The 26,200-nt window shown below is 44.2% G+C and overlaps 1 protein-coding gene across 2 annotated transcripts in view; it reads right to left on the bottom strand.

Annotated features, from left to right (window-relative positions):
- The window catches only part of LOC311231563 (ras and Rab interactor 2-like), a 106,156-nt gene that overhangs the window by 23,155 nt on the left and 56,801 nt on the right, over positions 1-26,200 (bottom strand). For both annotated transcript variants that reach the window (XM_084318186.1, XM_084318187.1), the window contains exons 6-10: positions 24,918-24,990; positions 23,246-23,337; positions 17,804-19,252; positions 2,487-2,569; positions 415-640 (exon numbers count right to left, since the gene is read on the bottom strand). In XM_084318186.1, coding sequence (XP_084174312.1) covers positions 415-640; positions 2,487-2,569; positions 17,804-19,252; positions 23,246-23,337; positions 24,918-24,990 — 1,923 coding nt within the window. The remainder of the gene's footprint in view (positions 1-414; positions 641-2,486; positions 2,570-17,803; positions 19,253-23,245; positions 23,338-24,917; positions 24,991-26,200) is intronic.

Raw genomic sequence — 26,200 nt, 5'->3', positions numbered from 1 at the left:
GTGTTAGCAGCAGGTAGCTAAGTGTTAGCAGCAGGTAGCTAGCAGGCAGCTACGTGTGAGCAGCAGGTAGCTAAGTGTTAGCAGCAGGTAGCTAGCAGGCAGCTACGTGTTAGCAGCAGGCCTTTGTGTACACGTGCAACTGTTATGTGCATAACAAGTGCACGTGTCACTATAAGGTTTGATAAGACCGCTCGCTGTTCGAATCATTTGACTTGGTCTGATTGCGGATGTCGTTTTATTTCCTGCCCCTTACCGGAACAACTTTTTTTTTCTACTATCGATTACGTCTAGATATAATAAGGACATTTTAAATGTTGCCAAAACTCTGCGACTGCCTATTGATCCTTTAAAACACACTTACACAAACGCAAACCTGATGGCTTAGAACAGCCAAAAGAAAGCGGCCTCCCGTACCTGAGTTGTCCTGCATGATGGTGTAGATGAGTTTGCACACGCGCAGCAGCAACGACACCTTCTTCTCTGGGGAATACATCTTCCTCATGTTGTGGAACTTGTGGCGGATCTTCTCGACGGCCACGGGGTCAGGGGGCACAGCCCCGTCCACCCCGAGCTCCTGGGGCTTCTTGGCCTTGGCCAAGGCCAGGTTTTCTCTCAGCCGCTGCCAGGTTCCACTACTCATCTGCGGAGGACCGACATGGTTCCTGGTTAGTGTGTGTAATGATTAAAAGGGGTATTATGCCAACTTTTTAACCCTAAGCCCTATCGTTCTGTCATGAGGAGGACGTGATGATTGGACGTAAGGCGACGGCGATGAATGAATGAATGAATGAAAACTTTATTTAACAGATTGCAGAATGGGTACAATACAGTACGGCTCAATACATACAATTGTTAAGGGGATGCAGACCTGAGAAAGACGTTTGTCTTGTTTCCATCAGGGTCCCCCATTTTCAATTCATATAGACATTTATGACATACACAACATACATGACATTTATGGCATAGGGACATATAGGTATTTAGTACTGATACATTTGTGACAACGGTATTCAAATATACAGTACTGTTACCCCTAGATCCTGACAGAGTATATACATATGATGGGGAGGGGACTGTACATTAGGAGGGGGTGGGTGGGTGGGAGGGAAATATACATACGGCGGGGAGGGAATATATACATGCGGTGGTGAGGAGATGTGGACAGCACTGCCAATCTCTCGGGACACAGGACACGTTGGTATATTTCATGTCCCATTATCACATGTCCTCCTAACAATAGATAAGGTAAGGTAAGATATTATTTTATTGATCCCCTTGGGGAAATGTGGGTGTCATAGCAGCATGGGGGAGGGTAAGTAATGTAATGTATGGCCAGGGTAATAATAGAAAGACATAAATATAGGCAACAAAATTGTATTTGAATATAAAAATATGAGAAGAATAACAAGTGTAAACAAAGGTGCAAATGAGGGTCTGTATGCCCTACCAGTTATATTATATATAGTTATATTCTATATATTACAATAAATATAGGCAATAAATAATTTTAATCTGAATATACTGTACTATGAGTGAGTAAAAGTAAACAGTATACACAAGGTGCAGTATTACACAAGGTACCCTAACTGGCATGGTATACGTCATAGCTTGTAGTCCTACTAGAAGGTTGTAGAACCTTGTAGTAGATTGATAAGGTTCAGGTTAAAATTGGCAAAAGTGCCCCTTAAGTGATTCTAGGTCTTGTATCACAAAATCCTATGTGAACTACCCTAATAGTACAACATTCACTAGACATTTTGATAAGATATTCACAAGGAGGCCCCGACATATTAGCCATTTATTTAGCAAGTGCAAGAATTCAGTTGAGGGATAATCAACCCTTAATAGTTTGACCCTCAATTCCAACCCCCTTTATTCACTTACTCCCTCTGTAGCTGTTTGTTTAATGAACATTGTTACTCAGCTGTAAGAGTTGTACCCTTCTTGCTGACCTGTTGTACAGAACTTGTAAGTCGCTTTGGATAAAAGTGTCAGCTAAATGACTAAATGTAAATATGGTATATAGAAAATAACTTCAAGACAATAAACAACGCTACCTGGGTAGAGATGACATTACACTAATAAGTAACAGTGTCATAGCTATGTAGCGTCACACCTGTGATGTGTTATAACCTTGTTATAGGAACTATGACTATGTTCACAAGTGAAAGTGGCCCAAATCAGATTTTTCTTTTTTGCTCATATGTGACTCAGATTTTATTCTTTCATGACAGTGTGAACAGCACAAATCACATGGAATCTGAGTTTTTAAATTCATATTTTGGCCACTTTCATATTCTTATTGTTCATTTGCACATGTGGGTCAGGAGTGTGATCAGTTCACATTGGAATCTGACATTGGCCACATTTGCAAAAGAACGTTATAACAGCCAAACAAAAAAGATCAGCGATCTGAGAAATAAACCTGAACTGAGCACTAAGGCTTGCAGTGTGAACGTAGCCTATGATTACTCCACATATCTCACCTGGAAGTCATGTAGGGCCACCTCCACCACACTCTTCAGTGGTTTCAGGACACACTTGTGCATGGCCTTCTCCAGCACCTGGTCTGTGAGAGGGAACACACAGCACACTGGTCAATGGAGAGTTAGATACTGTATGTTCTCAACATAATGCTCAAAGACCACTATACAGATTCAGAAATCAAGTGATTGCTGGATATATCATGAAGCGATATTGAAACTGATATTGATACTGAAAGGCCATTATTTTACGTTGCATAAGACCAATGACGGCAGAAATCACATGAGGCTGCAGTTGTTCTTTTCTCCAGTATACAGTAAGTTTAGCAAAACTGCCCAAGCCTGAAATTACCCTACATAGTATATCACTGAAATATCTCATTCGTCGTGCACACTGATGACCATTTTGTGGTAACTTTATAAAACAATAGCTAGTAGGCCTTGTACCATAGTTTAAGTTTAAGTCTATTTAAAAAAAAATTACCCAGGGACAGTGCACATTAATCAACATCTTCAGTTTCCACATCAATGTAAATGTGCCAGAATTAGCTAATGAGCTAGTTTTCATCTGTAGTCCCTGCCTGCCATGCATGTCTTCATGGTTAGGGATGGGTACCGAATCAGGTACTTTTAAGGGTACCGACCACCGATTCACGTGAGATCCGCCGGTGCCACATTTCGGCACTGTAAAAAAAAGTCAGATGACATCAACGTTTCGTTTACCACGAAACGAAACCTATGAAGTGTGCCGCACGGTCACGTCAACGTTCACACACACAATACACGCTTACCTAGGATTTGACTTGATTCAACAACAAAGCAGTCGGGGCAATGGCAAGCCGAAAACGGTTGCAAGTGTTGTTACACTTTACAAAGCTAGATGCAGACAACGCTCGCTGCAATATTATATATATATCATGATGTTTGGATTATTTATTTTTTTACAACAGGTAGGTTGATTACATTTTTAGAGACTAAAGTACAGAAAAAAGGTACCGTTGGGTACTGGTATCGATTCACAGGTACTGGTACCGGTATTGGTTCAAATGTGAAAGGTACCCAACCCTATGGTGTGGGAGGAAAGCAGAGTACCCAGAGAAAACCCATGTGAACACAGGGAGAACATGCAAACTCCACACCCCCTGCTGGGGTTCGAACCCAGGACCTTCGTGCTGTGAGGCAGCAGTGCTGCTAACCACTGTGTCACTGTGGCTCTGAACCTTTTCTATGTCAAGGACCCTCAAATTGATACACATTAGACCGGCGCAGACCCCATTTAGTCTCAGGGACCCCCATGTGAGAAGATTTCTGTTGCCATGATTAAGTCCAGAATTCGATGCAATGCAGATGTGAGAGTGCAACCTATGATCAAAATAGTCACTACTAACTTCTACTGAACGAAATTGTGAAATTAAAACTATTCCCCATTGTTCTGGGGTTCCCCTGGAATCAAATAATTATATTATACAGTATATTGAGCCATAACACTGCCATAACTCTAACTGAAAGTAGAGACATAACTTTAAAGCTCCTTTTATTATTTTAAATCTTTTCACCTGACAGCGAGGAGTTTCAGTGGGAGAATGTTGTAACTCGTGCGGAGGTTCACGCTATTTCCCCTCCCGCTGTTTGCAACGACCAGGACACACACCCCACCGGCTTCCCACCCACTAACTGTGTTCGTAGGGCCGACTGACCAAGCCGGAGGTACCGCTGACAGCTGGATTCGATCCCAGAGTCTCTGCGGTGGTAGGCGAGTGCTCAGTCCTCTACGCTACCCAGCCGCACCTTAACTTTGATTGGTTAACATCAGATGTGTAGATCATTGGCTAAATGATTATCCTGTTTGACTAATGACTACTACGAGCCACCGTACCTTCGGTGCCTCTGCTTACAAACTGCCTCGGTACAGTAAACTGCCTCTTGCCGTCACGTTGTACTTGATGTTAAATAAACCTACGGTTTGGTACAACCCGGGTGTGATCATTGACTCACACATAACAGAGGTACATATTTACATTATTTACAAGATGGTAACATCAGAACAAAAACAGCACCAAAATAAAATGTTCTCAAACACAATAGTACTCTGGAATGCTCTGCCGAAAAACATCTTATCCACAATACATAACAAAACTCATTCAGCGCCGTCCACGCATATATACGTGTTTGTCCACCAATCGAATAACGGCAACCACGTATATATACGTTATTGGATCGTTATTTCTTTTATTAGCTATTTCCATTCATAAATCATCCAGGAAGGCTGTGTGACCATATGGAATTACTCTGAGATCGCAAAAGTACAATACCGCCGCCTGGTGGTATGCGGCCGATGTTGCACTCCCTTTGTGACTCTGTGTATGTGGCTGTGTATCATTGAAATTCATCCAGGCACAGTTTTCGATTGTCACCGGTATGGCTGTCCGCAACATGTCATTAATTGCATGCATGTGTGCGAGAGGTCGATCAGTAGCCAGTTAACGTGAGCTAGATGGAATGACAATGTAACGTTACTGGTGAAAAAGTGATTTACCTTGGAATACTCCTGTGCCAACTTGCTGTACTTTGCTTGCAGGTCTGCAGCCATTATTGCTGGATTATGAATAGCCCCAACTTTAGACGGTAACGTTAAAGATAAAACTAGCTTTTCAGCTAGCTCTTCAGCTAATGCTAACACCAGCAAGCGAACACATCAGAGCTCCCTGTCACACCGCTCTGTCGGGACGATGGCATTTAAGAAAGTATCTGCTGTTAAAATGACAAACAGCATTAACCCTTTAATTCACGGTCGATTAAAAACATGTTTGTTTTATAATGCTCACTCTCAGCAGGAGGATACCGCACGTGTTGTTGATAAATTACGTCATATGGCCCATCCGTGGGATCGGAGCATAGATTTGACGTGCACTCGCCGATACCGATACCAGCATTTTAGGCTGTATCGGAGGCATTTGAACAACTCTAGTTCTAACTTGACAGACATACGTCTGTGTTAGACTCTCCAGAAACAGACAGAGACAGGCAGGCCATGTGAGAGATAAGAGTATATAGACTTTTCAAAGACTTTCAGAACTGTTTCCTACTTGTACAGAGGCTATGTTTATGGAATAAACATCAACATCAAGGAAAGGTATCACGTTTCCAGTGTGTCGTTTTCTTCTGAGTCGGATGCATTAACGGGGGAGACAGAGTGTGCCAGCCAGTACGAGGAGTAAGGTATAAACAACACAACGCAGAGACTCCACGGAACCACAGGTGACAAATTGATTACTGGCTGATAACACAAATTATCCAACAATGGGGAATAAGCACATATTATGGTGAATGACGTGGATATTTCCACAGTAAATATATTGAGGTGTATTGTAACTTTTGGATACATTAAAATCCATTGCTTTAGCTCGCCCTAGCTGGTCTGCTAGCGTAACACATTACTGTACAGCCGGAGGCCAGCAACGCTCACCCAGGACTGGGTTTATTCTGAGTTATCCAATCAGCTTCTAAGTTATGAATAGAAAGTCAATAATTACATCCAGACGATTATTAACTACTGTTGGCAGAGCATATGAACAGGATCCAGTGCACTGTTGGACTGTAGACCTACATGTGACCCCCTACATATAACTCATGCACATCTCCTCAAGTATGACAAACACACCCATTTGCACGACTGTGCATTACACCGTTCCCTGGCAACACCCGAACGCAAACATTCATTTAGCACAAGTCTTCTTAACAATTCAGCCCAACACACGTCTCTCTGGAGGAAACTACTGTATCAGAAGAACGCTCATCCTGTGCCCGGAGGTGGTGTAGTGACCTCTGGGACCACATGTACCCTGGTGGCCTGGGTCACCTCTGAACCAGACTGGAAATGGCAGCAGAGTGGCAGAGCAAGGGAGGCATGTTGGCGCTAGAGCAAATGCATCAAGTGCAGGGGCTTTCCCACTGTCTCAATAAAGAACCTTCTCTCCAGTGTCTCCCCTACTCTGTCTCCCTCTCAGCCGTCCCACTGTCTCAATAAATAACCTGTGTCTCCCCTACTCTGTCTCCCTCTCAGCCTTCCCACTGTCTCAATAAATAACCTGTGTCTCCCCTACTCTGTCTCCCTCTCAGCCTTCCCACTGTTTCAATAAATAACCTGTCTCCCCTACTCTGTCTCCCTCTCAGCCTTCCCACTGTCTAGCTCCACACACTATGTTATTTTACTCTTTTACTAGTTTTAGCCCTTCTTATTTCATGTTATTTTTACTCCTTTGCTAGTTTTGGTCCTACTTATTTTATGTTATTTTTTGCTATCTTGTTAGTTCTAATCTACACTGTAGCACTTTGAGATGTGTTCCACAAATATAAAGCGCCCCTACAAATCAAAATATATTATTATTATTATTATTATTATTCAATAAAGAACCTTCTCTGTCTCCCATACTCTGTCTCACTCTCAGCCTTCCCACTGTCTTAATAAAGAACCTGTGTCTGCCCTACTCTGTCTCCCTCTCAGCCTTACTGTCTCAATAAAGAACCTTCTGTCTCCCCTACTCTGTCTTCCTCTCAGCCTTCCCACTGTCTCAATAAAGAACCTTATCTCCTGTGTCTGCCCTACTCTGTCTCCCTCTCAGCCTCCCTACTGTCTCAATAAAGAACCTTCTCTCCTGTGTCTCCCATACGCTCTCCCTCTCAGCCTTCCTACTGTCTCAATAAAGAACCTTCTCTCCTGTGTCTCCCATACTCTCTCCCTCTCAGCCTTCCTACTGTCTCAATAAAGAACCTTCTCTCCTGTGTCTCCCATACTCTCTCCCTCTCAGCCTTCCTACTGTCTCAATAAAGAACCTTCTCTCCTGTGTCTCCCCTACTCTGCAGGGCTGTACGCTAAGCTTTTTCACTAGGGGCACACTTGCCCCTAAATGAGAAATTTAGGGGCAAAGAATATTTTTTAGGGGCAAATTTTTAAATAACTATTTTACCATTATAGTAGGGCTGGGCGATATGGCCTCTAAATGATATTGCAATATTTTTTGGCCATATCACGATACACAATATATATCGCAATATTTTGACATTTCCTAAAGCACTTAAAAATGCTTGATTTAACCCTTTGATGCATACAGTCACGCCAATATGATGATTATAATAAGTCCCTGCAACATATGTTTGCATTATTAAACCATGAAGATGCTTTAAAAAATTATTTAATGAAAATGTACTAAGAGTAGTCTACTGACACACTAATAAAAAAAATTGTTTACATCTAAGACTATTTATATAAAAACTCTTGGGTGCCCTTTTTTTGCACAGTACTGTGTTTTCTATCCACTTTAGCCAAACACACACACACACACATATATATATATATATATATATATATATATATATATATATATATATATATATATATATATATATACTACTGTGAGAAAATAATAATTACACACAAAGGGATAATGGCTTATAGCAGACTTAATGATTTTAGAATATTTCAGATAATGAAATTAAATGTTTATCATCAACTATCCAGTTAGTATTTATACTGTCTGTAACGTTTGGCTACTTTAAATCATTGAATGTAGAGAGAGAGAGCGAGAGAGAGAGAGGGGGCGAGAACGCACAAGAGAGCCAGCCCCCCCCCCCCCCCCCCCGGGTTTTGTTCTAGGTTCGCGTTTTGATCGTCTAAGCTGCCGTAGGTGATGACGTCACACTCGAATGTAAACAGGAAGAGTCTAACACGGAGATGGAAAGTCACAGTGGATGATATACAGAAACGAATAACTAATAAATATGAAGTTATGTTTAAACTTCTGTTGTCAAGCGTTGTCACTTGTCAATATAACCCACCCCCTTTCCTCACTTTTCCACCGTCCCTGCTTCACTCGGGACCACCAGCTAACGTTAGCCTATAGCTCCGCCGTCCCTGCTTCACTCGGGACCACCAGCTAACGTTAGCCCATTGCTCGTGTCAATTAAATTGCATGTTATTAAATGTCCGCGCTGGTCTGTCTAATGAAATTACAACCGCAACATTATGTCGCCTGTACAGCCCTGGTTGTAGGCTAATGTTAGTGTAGTGAAATGCGAATGAAGGGGTGAAATCACTATTCGCAAGCTTGCGAGTAGATATAATTTTTCATTCGCACCGGCCAAATTAGGGGGCAATTTGCGACGATCTCGTCGCAGCGTCTGTCTCCCTCTCAGCCTCCATACTGTTTCAATAAAGAACCTTCTCTCCTGTGTCTCCCATACTCTCTCCCTCTCAGCCTTCCTACTGTCTCAATAAAGAACCTTCTCTCCTGTGTCTCCCCTACTCTGTCTCCAGCTCAGCCTTCCCACTGTCTCAATAAAGAACCTTCTGTGTCTAATCCACTCTGTCTCCCTCTCAGCCTTACTGTCTCAATAAAGAACCTTCTGTGTCTCCCCTACACTGTCTTCCTCTCAGCCTTCCCACTGTCTCAATAAAGAACCTTCTCTGTGTCTCCCCTACTCTGTCTCCCTCTAAGCCGTCCCACTGTCTCAATAAAGAAAACTAATCTGCAGGGAGGGTTGCCCAAGTTTGTCTTCACACAGGAATGGAAGACACTCTAGAAACCTGCGATGATGCCCCTAATTTGAATGACTTAGTAGCTTTGTTTGATTCTGATCAGGGTTCCAATTTGCTTGAATACATTACCCATAACTAGTGTCGAACTTGTAAGTCGCTTTGGATAAAAGAGTCAGCTAAATGACTAAATGTAAATGTAATGTCAGCCTTCCCACTGTCTCAATAAAGAACCTTCTCTGTGTCTCCCCTACTCTGTCTCACTCTCAGCCTTCCTACTGTCTCAATAAAGAACATGTGTCTCCCCTACTCTGTCTCCCTCTCAGCCTTCCCACTGTCTCAATAAAGAACCTTCTCTGTGTCTCCCCTACTCTGTCTCACTCTCAGCCTTCCTACTGTCTCAATAAAGAACATGTGTCTCCCCTACTCTGTCTCCCTCTCAGCCTTCCCACTGTCTCAATAAAGAACCTTCTCTGTGTCTCCCCTACTCTGTCGCACTCTAAGCCTTCCCACTGTCTCAATAAAGAAAACTAATCTGCAGGGAGGGTTGCCCAAGTTTGTCTTTTAGAGAGACAGGGGACCAGCAGGGCAGACTGACAGTACAGCTCCCTTCTCTAATGCACGGAACTGCTCCAGTTCAGCAGGTCAGCTGAGGTAAAAGCTTCCATAGCACCCTGCCAAGACACATACACATCTGGGCCCCGTTCCTCGTACCTGGATAACTGAGTTAGCCGGATAACTTTAACTGGATAACTGAGTTAGCCGGACTTTCCGGTTCCCCGTACCTGGATTTTCCAAATCACCATGACAACAGATCCAAAAGTTTGAGCCTGGTCGAAAGCAGAGTTTAAGTTCAAGTTAGCCTGAACCATCGCCACGCCCCCGCAAAGAAGTGACAGCCCGTTTCCTGAAATTATTCCCACAGTCTACGATCTGCATTATACCATTCTGAATTACGTTTTTGTGCTCCATTCTTCCAGAGGGGGCTTTTGAAATGTAAAATAGACCCAAAATGCTGATACTAAATTCACTTTGTCCTAAATAATGCACGTTATATATACCGTGGCGCTCGCTCGTGCGATGTACACATTATGTGGTTATTTTAATTGTAACTGGGATTAAGATGTCTGATGAGATGCGCTGTTTGACGGATTTGAGAAATTGAATGAGCCGTTGACGTCACATTAATGAATGAGGATAAAGAGATAAAACTTCATTCAAAACAAAGAATATTCTAAACACGGGTCTCTCGTTCATTAATGTATAAACAATGAATTTATCCCATCTGGCACAGTGGCTCAGCGGTAGTGCTCAATCCTGGCAACCCGGCTACCGGGGTTCGAAACCCCGTCTTTCCAATATAAATTTTTGGAATATAATATTAATGATTATACGCAAAGGTAGCATAGTTTTAAGTTAAAATATTATAAATCTACATGCATTGAGGATGTCATTCTTTATATAGCTCTCAACGTGCACCAAATTGAATTATTCCTATATTGCAAAAAGAAGGAGACGACTGGGTCTCGAACCCCGGTCGTCTGCGTGAAAGTCAAAAGAACAACCGTTAGACCACAGAGAAGATAAGTAAAAGATCGACCATACATCAATCAATGGGTAAGGGAGCCGTATCGTTATTCTGTATAACAGTTTTACTAATTATTTTCGCTAGCAAGATCTCATTTGATTATTCAATCCAGCAGGCAAGTTTAAAGAAATATAATCTGATTGATTGAGGTAATGAGGGACTTGAAATTAGCCTATAGATAACGCATTTAACTTGTCGGCGAGGCGATTGAGCCGTACTGCAATATGTTAATAAAGTTCTAAATCAATTAATCAATCAATGCCGCTAGAGAATCAGATTCTCTGCTATCGATACGTGCTGGCTTTTCAACTGAAGCGGCCGCGCGCATTTAGCCTGGGTCGCAAGTCTGGCTTGAGTTAACAAGACTGAATCCACCTTCGAGGAACAGGAAAATCCCGGCTTCAAACATCGGGTTAACTGAAGCTGGATAATGACATCTTGATCGACTTAGTTGAACCAGGTACAAGAAACAGGGCCCTGAATCCATGACTACGGGGACACAGCGTGTTTACACTTGAGTAATAGGCAAGTGCTCTCTTATGTATACATAATATGTCTTATGTATACAGAAGAAGAAGAAGAAGAAGAAGAAGAAGAAGAAGAAGAAGAAGAAGAAGAAGAAGAAGAAGAAGAAGAAGAAGAAGAAGAAGAAGAAGAAGAAGAAGAAGAAGAAGAAGAAGAAGAAGAAGAAGAAGAAGAAGAAGAAGAAGAAGAAGAAGAAGAAGACATACTGTACTGTGGTAGTGGTGGTTGATAAGGCACACACACATACACGTAATGTTTTTGTTATGGCTTCTTTTTGTGTTTGATTTGATTTGATTTGATTTGATTAGGGATCCCCATTAGCTGGTGCGATAGCAACCAGCTAGTCTTCCTGGGGTCCACACACACAAAAAACATACAAAAACAATCACTATTGCAAAAACAAAATGATTAAAAGTCAGTACACACAATGCATAATGAAACTACTGTAACAATTAAGATAGCTAAAATTACATTAGTGTAAAACAAAAACAAAAAATTACTTTACAGTGTTAAAAACAATTTAAAAACAATTTAAGATTCTTTTTAAAAGTGAATCTACTGTAAATGCAGCAGAGGTTCCGAGGCAGGCCATTCCAAAGAGTTAATGCTCTAAAAATAAAAGATCTCCCCAAAGCGCTGGTTCTAGGACCTGGCTATTCAAGCTGCCCACTACTGGAACCTCTATTGTAATGCTCGTGCACAGTATTACTAAAAACAATCTGATTATGTATAAAAACAGGAGTTTTACTGCTTATGACCAACGTGAACAGCACAAGTATATTAAAAGACAATCTATTTTCAACTCATTGAGTGTTAACTCATTCAGCGCCAGAGGGCACTGTGTGGTTGAAAGGCCAATGCTTTAAAGTATAGGAATACGTGGCTATAACTATATTATATATTATAGCTATGGATACAATACTATTGCCCATTTGACATCGAGTATCTATCGTTCAATATCTGAAATAGAAATAATCTTTTCATCCATACATTCCAGTTTTAATTCAAAATTTTTAACTAAAGTTCATGGTTTCAAAAATGAACTAATTTATAGTTTATGGTTATTTTTTAAATACGTTGCTGCGAGCTATTATTTGTCAAATGTATTCCCACAACCCATATAGAACCACAGACAGCAATCAGAATACTGGCATTTCCATAACGCTTTGCTGCCGCCCATTCATCTCTACAGTATATTTTCAAAAACATGAGGAAAAACGTGCTGCTTGAATGGTCTTTATGAAGTATAATAATCTAAATATACTTAAAGTACCAAAAGTGAAAGTAGTCATTGTGCAAACATATAACATATAAACATGTGCTGACATAACTCTGTACTAACACAACACAAGGTAGGAACCAGGCTGAGGTATGAACCTAAGGTTGTACCTCAAAGTTCAATATTCAAAGTGCAAAACATTTACTGACTTTAACGTAAAACTCTTTTAAATGCTCATACGCCGACACCGTAGAGTCTGACTCTGAGCGAGTGTTCTGCGACAGCCAGGGGTGACAGGCAGCGTACGCATCACAGGCAGCTTGCTGTTGCCAGATTGGGTGGTTTTCCGCATTATTTTGAAGCCTGTTTACGGTGTGTTTTAACTGGGTTTTCGGCTGAAAGGCATATGAAATCTGGCACACTTTTGAAGGCCGTTATAATACAGTGCTGAGAATGAACGCACTTTTGAATGCCGCTATACAGCGCTGAGAATGAACGCATTCTCAATGACGTTCATCTAGCGGAAATACAGAATGGTCAGTTCACGTTCGCCCAAAATATGAACGATCGTTCATTGAATGCGTTCAGGTACATCACTGGACACACACAATAATAATTAGGGATGTCCGATATTATCGGCCTACCGATATTATATTGGCATTAAAATGTAATATCGGAAATTATCGGTATCGTTCTTTTTAGATTTATTTAAAGGGGACCTGCATTGCTATTCCTAGCACTATTTGGGCAACTTTACACAATTCCTGTGAGTCTATTGAAGACATGTAAGGTTTAAAAAAAAAATAAAAAAATGCATTGTTTTATATTTCTAATCAAGTACTCAAAACCATCATTTTTCAGCCTCAGGATTTCAGGCTGTTATGGCCTGGCTCCGCCCATAAGCACTTTGAGTGACAGTCAGCCCACACAGTCTGCGACTGGTAGACAGAGAGAGATAGAGAGAGAGAGAGAGAGCGAGAGAGGGGGGGGTGGGGAGAGAGAGAGAGAGAGAGAGAGAGAGAGAGAGAGAGAGAGAGAGAGAGAGAGAGAGGATTCACTTCCTTGTGTGTGTCCAGCAGACCAGGGGCTGTTGCAGTGGAAAAAGACAGGCCGTTATTGATAAGCCCCCCCCCCCTCCCTCTCTCTTCCTTTCTTCTTTTTTTCTTTCTTTCACTCTCTCCTTCTGTATCATTCTGCTCTCCGCGGGGCGGTGTTTCTGTGCGGTCCCCTTCTCTCTCTCTCCCTCTCCCGTTCGGGGGGTGTGCCACGCTGCAGCTTGTGCTGGGGGGGGGGGGGGGGGGGGACCTGCGTGCGGAGTGTTTGCACGGTGGTCTCTCTCTCTCTCTCTCTCTCTCTCAATTCGGGAGCAGCTCCGCGCGGCACAGTGTGTATGTGTGCTCTGTCGCGAGGGTCTATCTGATTCTCTCTCTCTCTCTCGCTCGCTCTGTCAAACCCTGTTTGGTGCGCTACAACCACAGAGCCAATCGGATCATTGTCCGCTTACCCAGCGCCCGCTGACGTCAACATATGCCTCAAATCAGGATGACCTAATTAAATCTAGCAGGAAATGGTCTGAGCTGAATGAGAGCAATACGCCAATATGGTATTTAGACACAAAAACACATTGATACTAACTCCTATTACTATAATACAATGCTAGAGACTCAAAAAAGACATTTATAATGCAGCATGTCACCTTTAACCTTTATTTACCCAGGCAAGCAAGTAAGAACAAATTCTTATTTTATTTATTGTCAAAAGTATGCATAATGTTGTGTTAATTCCACAACAAGAGATATGTAATGTTAATTACCTGAAATTATTCCGTTTGGGGGGGGGGGGGGGGGAGACACACCACATATATCGGTATCGGTTGATATCGGTATCGGAAATTAAGAGTTGGACAATATCGGTATATCGGATATCGGTAAAAAAGCCAATATCGAACATCCCTAATAATAATAATAATAATATATTTGATTTGTAGGGGCACTTGATACTTGTGGAACAAATCTCAAGGCGCTACAGTGTAGAAGAACATAAAAACTAGCAAGAGTAAAAAAAAATTAACATTAAATAAGTAGGACTAAAACTAGTAAAAGAGTAAAAATAACATGAAAAGTGAAGGGCAAAAACTAGTAAAAGAGTCAAATAAAATAAGAAGGGCTAAAACTAGTAAAAGACAGTGGATTTCCTGTTTCTTGCAATGTTTGTAATTGTGCTCTATAGCAACCGTAGCGACCTACAAACCTGTTTAAAGGACATCTGTGAATGTTGTCTGTACTGCGATAGACTGGATTTCAGTCAGTAAGGTGAGGAAACACGTGCAGGGGTCAATCACATAGCCATGCAGCCACTGCCAAGGACACTCTCTCTCCCTCTCTTTCTCCCCCTCTCTATCTCTCCCTCTCCCTCTCTCTCTCTCTATATATATCTCTCTCTTTATCTCTCCCCCTCTCTCTCACACTCTCTCTCTTGCTCTGTATCTCTCTTACTCTCTCCCCCCTCCCTCTCTCCCTCCCTCTCTCTCTCACTCTTTATCTCTCTCACTCTCTCCCCCTCTCTCTCTCTCCTGTCTGTTATTTCCTGTCAGTTGTTGATATTAATAAACACTGCAACAGGGAATTGCAACCGAGGAACTGAATCAAAAAGATCTCCCCCTAGCAGCAACACAATTACACTGAAACTGCCTATAGTGCGAGTAGTCAGTCACTAAGTAATGTAATACCATGTTGGTTGATGTAGAAGTGGAGTCGCTTCTTGGTTGTTTTTAAGTCTAAGTCGGCTGCCATTGTGGGAAGCCTGACAAACGAACACACAGGGATAATAAAACAGCATTTCTCTCTCTCTCTCTCTCTCTCTCTCTCTCTCTCTCTCTCTCTCTCTCTCTCTCTCTCTCTCTCTCTCTCTCTCGGACACACAATAAGAATAAACTATGGATGGTTTCAACTTGACATTAACATTCTACTTTTGATTTCCCGTCAGTTGTTGAGTTGTTGATATGAACTCAACTGCAGTCCAATCTCACGCTCTATTGACCATTATTCACACAGCGAACAGGGTGGAAAAGAACCCAACCTGAGCATGACATGAATGCAAAAAGTGAAATGGCCGGTGTGTATGAACATGGTCAATTCCACTGAAGCCGTCCACAGTGCGAGACTTTGTGCAGGCTGGATCTTTTATCTTGATGTACAATATTCAAATGAAAGCGCTTCTGTGTTCATCCACTTCCCACTTCCTTCCACTGTCTTACTATACTGTAATTCCAAACCGATCAGGACCGTAGTACTGTAAGTCAGAGAGTGTAATACACAGTCTCTCCACCCACCCGTCCTCATCCTGCCTCCTCACCTCACATGCTGGGTGGGGGGCCAACTTCTGAAGGAGCCTACCCTGTATGCTTGACGAACGAATGTAAAGTCGAAGTTCCTTTCCTTACCTCAAACATAAAATCTCTCTCTCTCTCTCTCTCTCTCTCTCTCTCTCTCTCTCTCTCTCTCTCTCTCTCTCTCTCTCTCTCTCTCTCCCGCTAGACCTCTCTCTAAATATTGCGCATTCTTTCTTTGGTCTTTTCCCCCCCACCACGTACTGCAGTAAGTCTCCACATCAGAGACGCGGTCAAAAGCAAACAACAACACTTGACACATTGTCTACCCAGCCGTCACATAGACGCAGTCTCCCATGACCACCACGACGGATAGGCTTAGATCCGAAAGGTTACTTTACACGTCTGCCATATAGAAAACGGCGTTATGTCTATGTATGTAAGTAAGTAAGTAAGTAAGTAAGTAAGTAAGTAAGTAAGTAAGTAAGTAAGTAAGTAAGTAAGTAAGTAAGTAAGTAAGTAAGTAAGTAAGTGAGTGAGTGAGTGAGTGAGTGAGTGAGTGAGTGAGTGAGTGAGAAGTAAGTAAGTAAGTAAGTAAGTAAGTAAGTAAGTAAGTAAGTAAGTAAGTAAGTAAGTAAGTAAGTAAGTAAGTAAGTAAGTAAGTAAGTAAGTAAGTAAGTAAGTAAGTAAGTAAGTAAGTAAGTAAGTTAAGTAAGTAATGTTTATTTATATAGCACATTTCCCAGACCAGGGTCACAAAGTGCTTCACATAAAAAAAACATCAGTAAAGTGCAACGAAAGCAGCATGATAACAGAAAAGTAATTAAAAACGTGAAAGAACAAGAAAAACAAAACAGATAAAAAGACATAAAAGATGTACACAGACATAGTTAGCCAAAAGCCTGTTTGAATAGCACAGTCTTTAGCTGCTTTTTAAAGGTGTTTACCGAGACCACAGCTCTTAGGTCCATGGGCAGAGCATTCCAGAGCCTGGGGGCCACGGTTTCGAAAGCTCGGTCACCTTTTGTCTTTAATCTCGACCGGGGGATGGCCAGCAAGCCCTGGTCAGACGACCTGAGCGATCTACTCGTGGTGTAAGGATGCTCTGTAGGTGATGACCAGAACCTTAAAATGAATTCTAAATTTGATGGGGAGCCAGTGAAGTGTGTGCACGTTTCCCCCTTAACCGAAGGTTGGTGTGAGTCACCGGTGTGAGTGCAAGAGAGGGTCAGCGAGCCCCGCAGAACGGAGCGCTGCTCTCGGAACAAGGCCTCGCTGTTATTGTTTACAAAGGACAAGGGGTGGAGAGGCGAGCGCAAAGACCCGCCTCCATATTCATGCGAACACGTGTCTTCCGCAAACAATCGACATGAAATGTCTCTTTGATAAAGCCGGTGAGGTCAGCAAACAGTATTTCATACGTCAAAATATCTACGACCTCGGCCAATGTAGGCTACGACAAAACGGGTTCTCTGTCAATAGTTCATATGGCATGACAACTGCTTTGAGGTTATATTTAACATCCGCTGGTATTTCTGTCATTACAAATGACCCGCCAAGCTTGGCATTGAGGTGCGAGTTCATGCCAAGCAGTAGAGGCCTAGAATAACTGTGGCGAGAGAGTGCCCTGTAACCCAACACTAGCACCGACACAGACTAATATGGAAAGCTTCAAATGTGGCTCTGATTCCCATCTCAGCGGTGACTCTTGGCTCCTGAGACTCTCTTACTGGGACATTATCAATGAATGAAGTCATTTCAAGACCTTTTTTTGTGGCAGTAAAAGCACCCTGTTTACTACCCTTATCGTGTGAATGGAACCATATGGAGAACTGACTTAAAGGAACACGACAACATTTTGGGAAATTAGCTTCCCGTCTTCTCCAGAGAGAGACAAGAAGATAGATACCAGTTTCCTCTCTGTGCGTTCAGTAGAAATCTATCTGGCTGCTCGTTAGCCTAGCTTAGCACAATGAATGGAAGCAGACAGTGACGGGTAGCTTTCGGGAGAGGTGTTAGTTGGACAATGCCTAGGCTACCCATCACTGTCCGCTTCCATTCATTGTGCTAAACACAACTTTGTGGTTTTAATGCCCGTTGTTGCGGCTCACTGGCCGGTCTCACTCACCGATCTGGTCCTCGGGTATGAGAGACTCTATAGGAGGGTCCAGCTCAGAGCTCTGGCGCAGGTAGGCTTTCATCTGGGTCATGAACTGCCGGAGAGTCTGAAGCAGGTCCAGCCCCGATGTGTGGCAGCCTTTGTTCTCCTGGACAAAGCTGATGTAATCCTGGACCAGGCATCCGAAATACGAGCCCTTATCCCTGGACAGCTCGGCTATCCTCTTCACCGCCCGCCTCTCGGGCGTCATGAGCGAGCTCAGCACGCCGCTCACCTTGCGGAAGTGTCCCTTCAGGGCCCTGTGGATGATGAAGGAGCCCCCGCTCAGGCCCGCCCGGACCCTGCGCCTCCTGCTCTTGAAGGGCGGGCGGAGCTCCACGTCCAGGTCGTTCTCCAGGCTGACCCCGTAGTCCTCCTCTTCCTCCTCCTCCTCGTCCTCGTCGCTGCTGTCGGCGGCGGCCGGGGCCCGGTGGCTGTGCTGCGCGGGGCCGGGGGCCAGGCCCAGGGAGAACGCGGGGGACTGGGTGTAGTCCAGGGAGTCGGAGGACGAGGTGGACACGCTCATGTCGCTGAGCCGCGGCCGGTGGCCCCCGCCCTCCCCCCGGCTGTTCTTCCCCGTCGGGCTGGGGGGGCTGCCGGCGGCATCCTCCGGCGGGGGGTCGGCGGGCGAGGGGGCATGCGGCTGGCAGGGCGGGGGCACCTTGGCACAGGACAGGGCCTTAGCGATGGTCTCGTCGTCCAGGGCGATGTGGCAGCGGTGCGCCTCCATGTCGGGCTTCTTGGGGCGGGGGGGAGGGGGGTTGGAGGGCACGGGGATCGGCACGCTGGCTCTTTTGGACGGGTTGCCGGCCTTCGCACCCGTGGTCGGTCGAGCGGGCGCCTGGCGCCTGGTCGGCGAGAGGTGTTTGGCAGCCAGGACGGCAGTCTCAGGCATGATCTTGGGCTTGGTGGTGGGGGCAGGGGCAGGGGGAGGCGGGGCCGGGGGCCGGCGGGGGAGCGAGCGGGGGGGGAGGGGGGGCGGGGGGGGAGGGGGCCGCAACTTTCCGCTCACCTTGGCCTTGTTCGTGTGTCGATCAGAGTCCTGGCTGTTCCTCAGCAACGTCGCCTCAGACCTCCTCACCTTCCCTGGGTTCTCCTCAGACCTGGCAGCACAAGTCGAGGAAGAAGAAGAGCAGGGCGGGTGGCAGCGGTGAGTCTGGAGGAAGAGGGGGTTGACAAAGCACAGGGCCCGGTTGGACTGGCTCCTCTCTACGCGACCGAAGGCCGCGGGAGCGCGGGACTGGAGGGTCGGGGGGGCGCTGTCGTGACGAGACCCGCTCTGTCTCCGCGGTGCTCCCCGGTGTGTCCCCGCTGTCCCCTGGCCCCTGCCGCTGCGCTGGGGGCTGAGAGTGCGGCTCAGCGGGCGAGAGGGGGAGGGAGAGGTGCGACGCTGACTGCCAAGGGCAGAGTCCCAAAAGCCTATAATATACATACAAAACAGACAATGGCAATTATTAACTCCAGTCAAACACACAAATACCAACAAGGTTATCAGAATTGTCCACGATAGGATATCCCAACATGATGTCTGCTATATACACACACAGACATAATACACAAAGTTATTATACATTATTTAACGCAAAATGCTGTTCTCCTATCATTACCTACTATTTTAGTACAGTTCAGCCGTTCCCTTAAATCCTGTGGGAATTAGAAGTCGATCCTTCTCTCTCTCTTTCTGTCTGTCTTTCTATCTAGTCCTGTGTTCCTCTGTGTCTCGACGGTGGTCTCTCTTGAGTTCTGATTCCTCGAATGCTGACACACACACACACACACACACACACACACACACACACACACACACACACCCAGAGAACACGGAAAGGGAGTCACCCATGCTAATCACATAGTGGGAGGGTGCCAAACACACCACACAGCACAGTCCCTCCCCTTCTCCTTCCTGCTCTGTCCTCTCCTCCCCTCTTCCACATGCCTCTAGTTTCTCTCTAGTCCTCCCTCTTCCTCTAGTTTCTCTCTAGTCCTCCCTCTTCCTCTAGTTTCTCTCTAGTCCTCCCTCTTCCTCTAGTTGCTCTCTAGTCCTCCCTCTTCCTCTAGTTTCTCTCTAGTCCTCCCTCTTCCTCTAGTTGCTCTCTAGTTGTTCCATTGTTTACTGCTCTTTGGCAAGCCGGTCCTGCGCTAACTCACGCAGATTTAATAACCGACTAAAGACAAAGCCGCCGCTGTATCTCTGCGTAAACGCACACGGTGAGGCGGTTAGCGCTCTCCCCCACACGCGTACGCAATGATTGGCAGCCCGGCCTGGTGCCGAGTCCTAAAAATGGAAACGCGCCCACGCACACCTGGGACAACAAAGAGGCTGGGTCCAGCTGGTTGGTTTAAAGGTCGTGGGGGTCAGGGGGGATTGACAACTGCCTCTGGTATTCTTAGTGGGCCCGTGTGAGCAACATGAACCTGACCCAGTTTCTCTATCTCTGGAGCTGGACTGACGCGGGCACCCCTACCCTGCCCCTAATTCCACCCAGAGTGCAACCGTCCTCATTCACTTTGTACGTGACATCAACTATTGAACAGACCCTGGCGGCATTTAAGTCCCGGCTTGTCTTCCTGGCCTTTGACCAGCACTGAGCCTACCTCCTAGGTCGCTACTTTTAGTCCTTTGTATGGCTTATTTTTGTAATCTGCTGCACTTTTCTTTCTTTTATCTTTTTATTTAAATTATTTTTTATCTCTATCTGAACCCTTGCACTTATTTGTATTTGCACTTTTTGCACTATTATGTTTAGTATATGTACTGTAGATGTATTTTTTGCTCTATGCTTTTATCTGTGAAGCACCGTGGTACACTGGTACAGTCACAACTGTTGTAAGTGTGCTATATAAATAAGGTTGTTTATGATTATGATTAACAAACCATTCATTTTCACTATTATATTTCTATTTGTTGTGTATTAAAAAACATCTGATTAACCACGGTTTAATGGACTGTTAGCCTGGCCCCGTCACAACCTCAGATAGAATCCTCGTAGCTCCATGACAATATCCGCCATACCTCCCAGGGAGGGAGCAATAAAGACTGAAACAGCTTGGAGGCATCAAGAGCCCTGTGTCCCTCGCCAGAGAGCAAAACCTGACGCACGTGTGTTTGTCCTTCAAATAGTGTGTCCTGAGACGCCTTAACACAAACAGAGGTGCTCTCTCACTCTTTCTCTTCAAATGAAACCTTTGCAGGGAAGAAGGGGAGTTCCCCCCCCCCCCCCCCCCCCCCCATACGACTGTGTCAACTGTTCTAAGAAAAGGAACTGGTTGACTCACAGTCCAAACATTTCTCATTCCTCACCCGCTCCTTCCAGTGTAGCCTCTGCACAAAACGTATACACACGGAGGCATACGATACGAACTCACTCCCTCACCAACGTGTGTGTGTGTGTGTGTGTGTGTGTGTGTGTGTGTGTGTGTGTGTGTGTGTGTGTGTGTGTGTGTGTGTGGGTGTGTGTGTGTGTGTGTGTGTGTGTGTGTGTGTGTGTGTGTGTGTGTGTGTGTGTGTGCGTGGGTGCAGCAACTTGAAGGTTGGACTGTGTTCCAGCAGCCTAGTTTTCCAGGAGCCACGCCCTGATCTTAAGCAGTGAGCTATGCAGCCTCTTCTACCTAGAAACCTGACTCAACGCCGTTTCAGAGGAGCTGAGATCAGAACGACACAACAGAGAGGGACTAAAACCTGCGAGTGGCAAACTACGAGTTAACCATAAGTTAACACAAAGAGAAACTAATCAGACTGTTCAAAACCGAGTTTACAAGCCCATGGTTCTGATTGGCCAAATTAATTAGAAGGCTACAGCATGATGCAGCCAATGAAATGATCCAAGCCCCACCTAGATCTACAAATCCTGTCTGTTTGTTTATGCAGGCACTTAACACTTTGAGTGCCAGCGACGCGTTTTGTCGTTATTTCATACCCCCCGTTGAGTGCAGACGACGCTAATTGTCGTTTTTTTTTAATTAGCGATCTGAATTCATATTTCATCAACAAGTCTCCTGTTGGTACAGCAGCCCCTCTAGGAGCTCCGATGGGAAAATACCGCCCCCTATCGTCTATCCCTGTGTAACTGCAGGCCATTCGATTAGACTGGTGGATGTGTAGTGGATGTGTGGGGGGGGAGCCTACTGGCTCCACTATGCTGGCGGGCCGTCTGATGAAGAGGGAAGTGATCGCGAGATGGAAAGCAGCCTGGAATATATATTTACAGCAGCCAATAATCAATCAATAAATGCAATCGATATTTGGAATGGCGATCAGGAATTGGAATAATCTTTTTGGAGAACATCTGATCTAAGGTAAGGAATCTATGTTACCAGTCTTGGGGTAATCAGAGCTGTTTTCACTGAGATAACAGTGTGTCCCGTATGTGTATATGTGTGTGTGTGTGTGCTGTTGAGGAAATAAGAGAATCGATTTCTCAGCTCGCTTCTATAGCGTGCATAAGTACACATATACTATCGATAATCGAGCGTTTATTTGAAAACTATTCATAAATAGGCCGACAAATGACAACGTGTCTAGTGTATTCGAGAATATTCCAATAAATGCTGTTTATGACGGAATCTTTCTATTTTCCTGAAATTTTCGAGAAAACGATAGCTTTTCGAAATGCTATAAAAAGGATATGAACCGATTAAAAAACAATCCGTTTCGACAATGTTGACTGCAAACAAGTCATTGATAAGCGACGGGCAGATTAGACACATAGCCATAATTTAAAACATAGATTATGCGTTTTTAACGCTATCATTGAGGTGGGTGGTGGCATTCAACGGGGTAAATAGGAAACGGAGGCCGGCACTGAAAGTGTTAAAGGGGCACTTAAAGGGGCACAAAACAATGCTTGTTTCTTTTTCACATAATCTCACACACATCCAAAAACTTGTATTGCACACATTCATTTTGTTTGACAGTTATTGAGAGTAAATGAGTTTGAATGTGGCCAATTGTGAGGTCATTGAATCCTTGTGTGTTAATTACAGCTCAATGATTATAAGGTAGCAGTCCCTATAAAACAAGGTATTGCTATTTTTTATCTACATCATTGCACAGAGCTGTAATTAACTAACTAAATGAATGTGTGCAAAACTCTTCAGAGTTTTATGCAAAATAAATCAGCATTTTTTGGTGAAGTAAGTTCAAGGTTTAAGCCACCTCTGGTTTAACTTATGTCCTATGTCTGAATCTTATGTCACATCTCTGAATGAGAAGTGCATTTTAAACCAGGTAGAAAAGCAATCTCCTCTATATTATGGCCTAATCCCAATTTCCTTCCCTAGGCCATGCCCCTAGTTTTGGAGTGCTCTCGACTGGGTAGTGTAATTTCAGAATGGAGCTGCAAAATGGAGGGGTAGGGCCCAGGGTGGATCTTGGTATTGGGCCTAAGTCTTCTGAGTGATGCAGTAGGATACCTGCTCCAAGCTGGGCCACCTCCTCCAGCTCCTTCTGGGTCTTGGCAGATGCAATGGCTTCTGGGAGTCTAAGTGTGAAAGGCAGGATGTCCCTAATCAAGAGAGAAAACAAATGATGAATTAAACAATGAATGTACATAACAACAAGTCTATGTCTATACTGTACAGTAAAAGTGTTGGTTTATCGGACCGGTACTCTGTGTCGGATGCTACTTAATGTTAAATCATGTTTACAAGCCTGTAAATGTATGTGCAGATTATGCACAGGTGTAAAGATTACAATCTGTCCTTTTCAACAAGTTAATATAGGTCTTTGAGTTCCCATAAACATGTATTTGAAGTTTTCTGCTGAAAACAACAACAACACTCTTTATGCATTCGAGCAGCCTCTACACCCCTCGGTTTGAGTCTTGTTCTCTACAGGCTGTCCGTACCATCGAAGGAAATTCAGATAAAACTGTCAGACAAGACATTGCACATCAAATATGACTCAAGACCCAGCCATAGCATAGAAAATGTACCATTAGAAACATAATTATTATTGTTATAAATATTATTTTAGGCTCAACTTTAGCTAGAAAAGAAAGGATTTGCAAGCAAGCTGTTATTTTGTACACGTGCATTTTTTATCTCTTCACACGAACATACAAAGTCTTACTAACTACAATGATTGTGGCTGCAATTCTGAATGGGGAGGGTTCTTAACACAGCTGAACTGCATGAACTGCAGGAAAGGCACAATGCACATATTTAACATGTTCTCAGTGTTGGGACAGCCACTCATTCTGTAAAAACAATGCAAGACACAAGAAAAGGCAATTTTCACAATAGGTCACCATTAAATGAGAGGTTTTGGGAACATCACTCGTGTCAACAACTTAATATGGACTTATGTGATTTTTCTACTGAAGGATTGAAATAAAATGATAAATATTAAAGGACGAGGGACATAAATGCAAGGCTATAGAGTGAGCTGCAGTATAGTTTTTTATAAAAGATGTATAACGGAGCGACATTCTGAAGTTAACAAGACATATTGTGAATTTGTGATGTGCTGATTGTCCTCATTTGAGTACATCCTACACCAGCTGGATAAAAAAAAGTGATGTTGTTATGTTTGGTTGGCAAAACAAAGGGCTGACACGGACTGGCCTACCGAGAAGTGAAAACCATACGTCACGTGACACCACTGTAAACACACTGACTAGACCTACAGTCCGTTTTCAGTGTGTTTCTGTTTGGGGTCCTCCTCTCTAAATGGAAACTAGGTCGTGCTGCGGTGGGCAACACTAGTAGTGGCACAAGTTTCCCATTTCCTGTTTCTCCTAACTGTTTGTTTTGAGCTCTCAGTCTGTCAGTCTGTTAGTCTGTCAGTCTGTCTGTCTGCCAAGCTGGCACAAGCTAAAACAAGAAGTGAGAGACCTGGGCACTTACACTGCGGACTGCTTACTCAACAAGTGTTATTTCCATCCATGGGCTCTTGCCATCCTATACTCACTTCTCTCATCCTCTCATCAGAGAGGAATGGCATCTGGGAAGAGGGAGGGGGGGACGGGACGGGACGGCACACACAGAGAGAGAGAGAGAGAGAGAGAGAGAGAGAGAGAGAGAGAGAGAGAGAGATAGAGAGGGAGAGAGAGAGAGAGAGAGGAGATTGTTCGAAGGGATTTACCTGCTAATACAGTAGAAAGCCACTAGGCGAAACAGGTCGGCAAAGCTGATTCCAGAGCCCTCCAGGGAAAAGGCTGCAAGCAGATGAAAACAGGTCTGACTGAGTCACATTTCAGACAACAAACCTTTTCTTCTCACTTCCATACTAAGCGCTTTACAAGGATGCGTTTGGACTGAAAGCAGCCATGTTCAACTGGTACTATGCAACTAACGCATAACACCTGCGTTTCAGGAAGAAAAACAAATTCCATACGCTATTTGTGCAAGACCACAAAACAATGATGAACAATGACTCAACAATTCTTAACAGTTAAGGACAAATCAATACAACAACATCTGTACAGTATTGAGGAGCCCACACGAACAAAATATAAAGGCCCAAACAGACAACCCCACCCCATGCTCCCTTGTGTTTTGTACTTCCAAGATGGAAAATCAACAGATGGTATGTCGTCATCATCACAGTCCAGGCCCTATCACTGTTCCATTACTCATTTGTAATGGAGGATTACTCATTACTAGTTTTGTTGGTGTGTAACCTCCAGCACATCAGCTAAACACCAGCAGCACATCAACAGAACAACAGAACATGTATATTTGTACAGTACTGTATATTTGTATATCTTGTATGTCATAAATGTCTGGATATAACAGTACTGTATATCTGTATCTTGTGTATGTCATAAGGGTCATGATGAATTAACAATGGGGGACCCTGATGTAAACAAGACGAAAGTCTTTCTCTGGTCTGCACGGTGGTGTAGTGGTTAACACTGTCGCCTCACAGCAAGAAGGTCCAGGTTTCCATGATGCCAGGTACCCAGGTGGGGTATCTCCCAGGCCTTTCTGTGTGGAGTTTGCATGTTCTCCCCGTGCTCGCAAGGGTTTCCCCCCCAATAAGATAAACCCAATGGAAAAACATGCACAACAACAGATCGCTAACGCTGTGGCGTCCTTGACGAAGACGGGCAGGAGCACTTGGATTGGTCCCCGGGGCGCGGCTCACGTTGACGCCCTATCTGCTCCCAGCTGCCCATGGGGGGAAGGACGACGGGATGGGTCAAGTGCAGAGACTCAATCGCATCGGCGACTGAGAAAAAAACAATGCATGTGTGTGTGTATCCCGGTGTGTGTGTGCCGCTCCAATTGCATGTCCAGTTCGTTGCATGCCGAATAAAGACCCCCTAAAGAGGTCCTGCATTATTATATATTATTATTATTATCCCCTAGGGCAGGGTTTCAGATATTCTCCATCATTGATAAGCACATCACCTATTTTCAATT

This window comes from Notolepis coatsorum (assembly GCF_963971535.1).
Source record: "Notolepis coatsorum genome assembly, chromosome: 7".
Lineage (NCBI taxonomy): Eukaryota > Metazoa > Chordata > Actinopteri > Aulopiformes > Paralepididae > Notolepis > Notolepis coatsorum.
The sequence above is the reverse complement of the archived record's forward strand: the minus strand, read 5'-3'. Positions and strand labels throughout refer to the sequence as shown.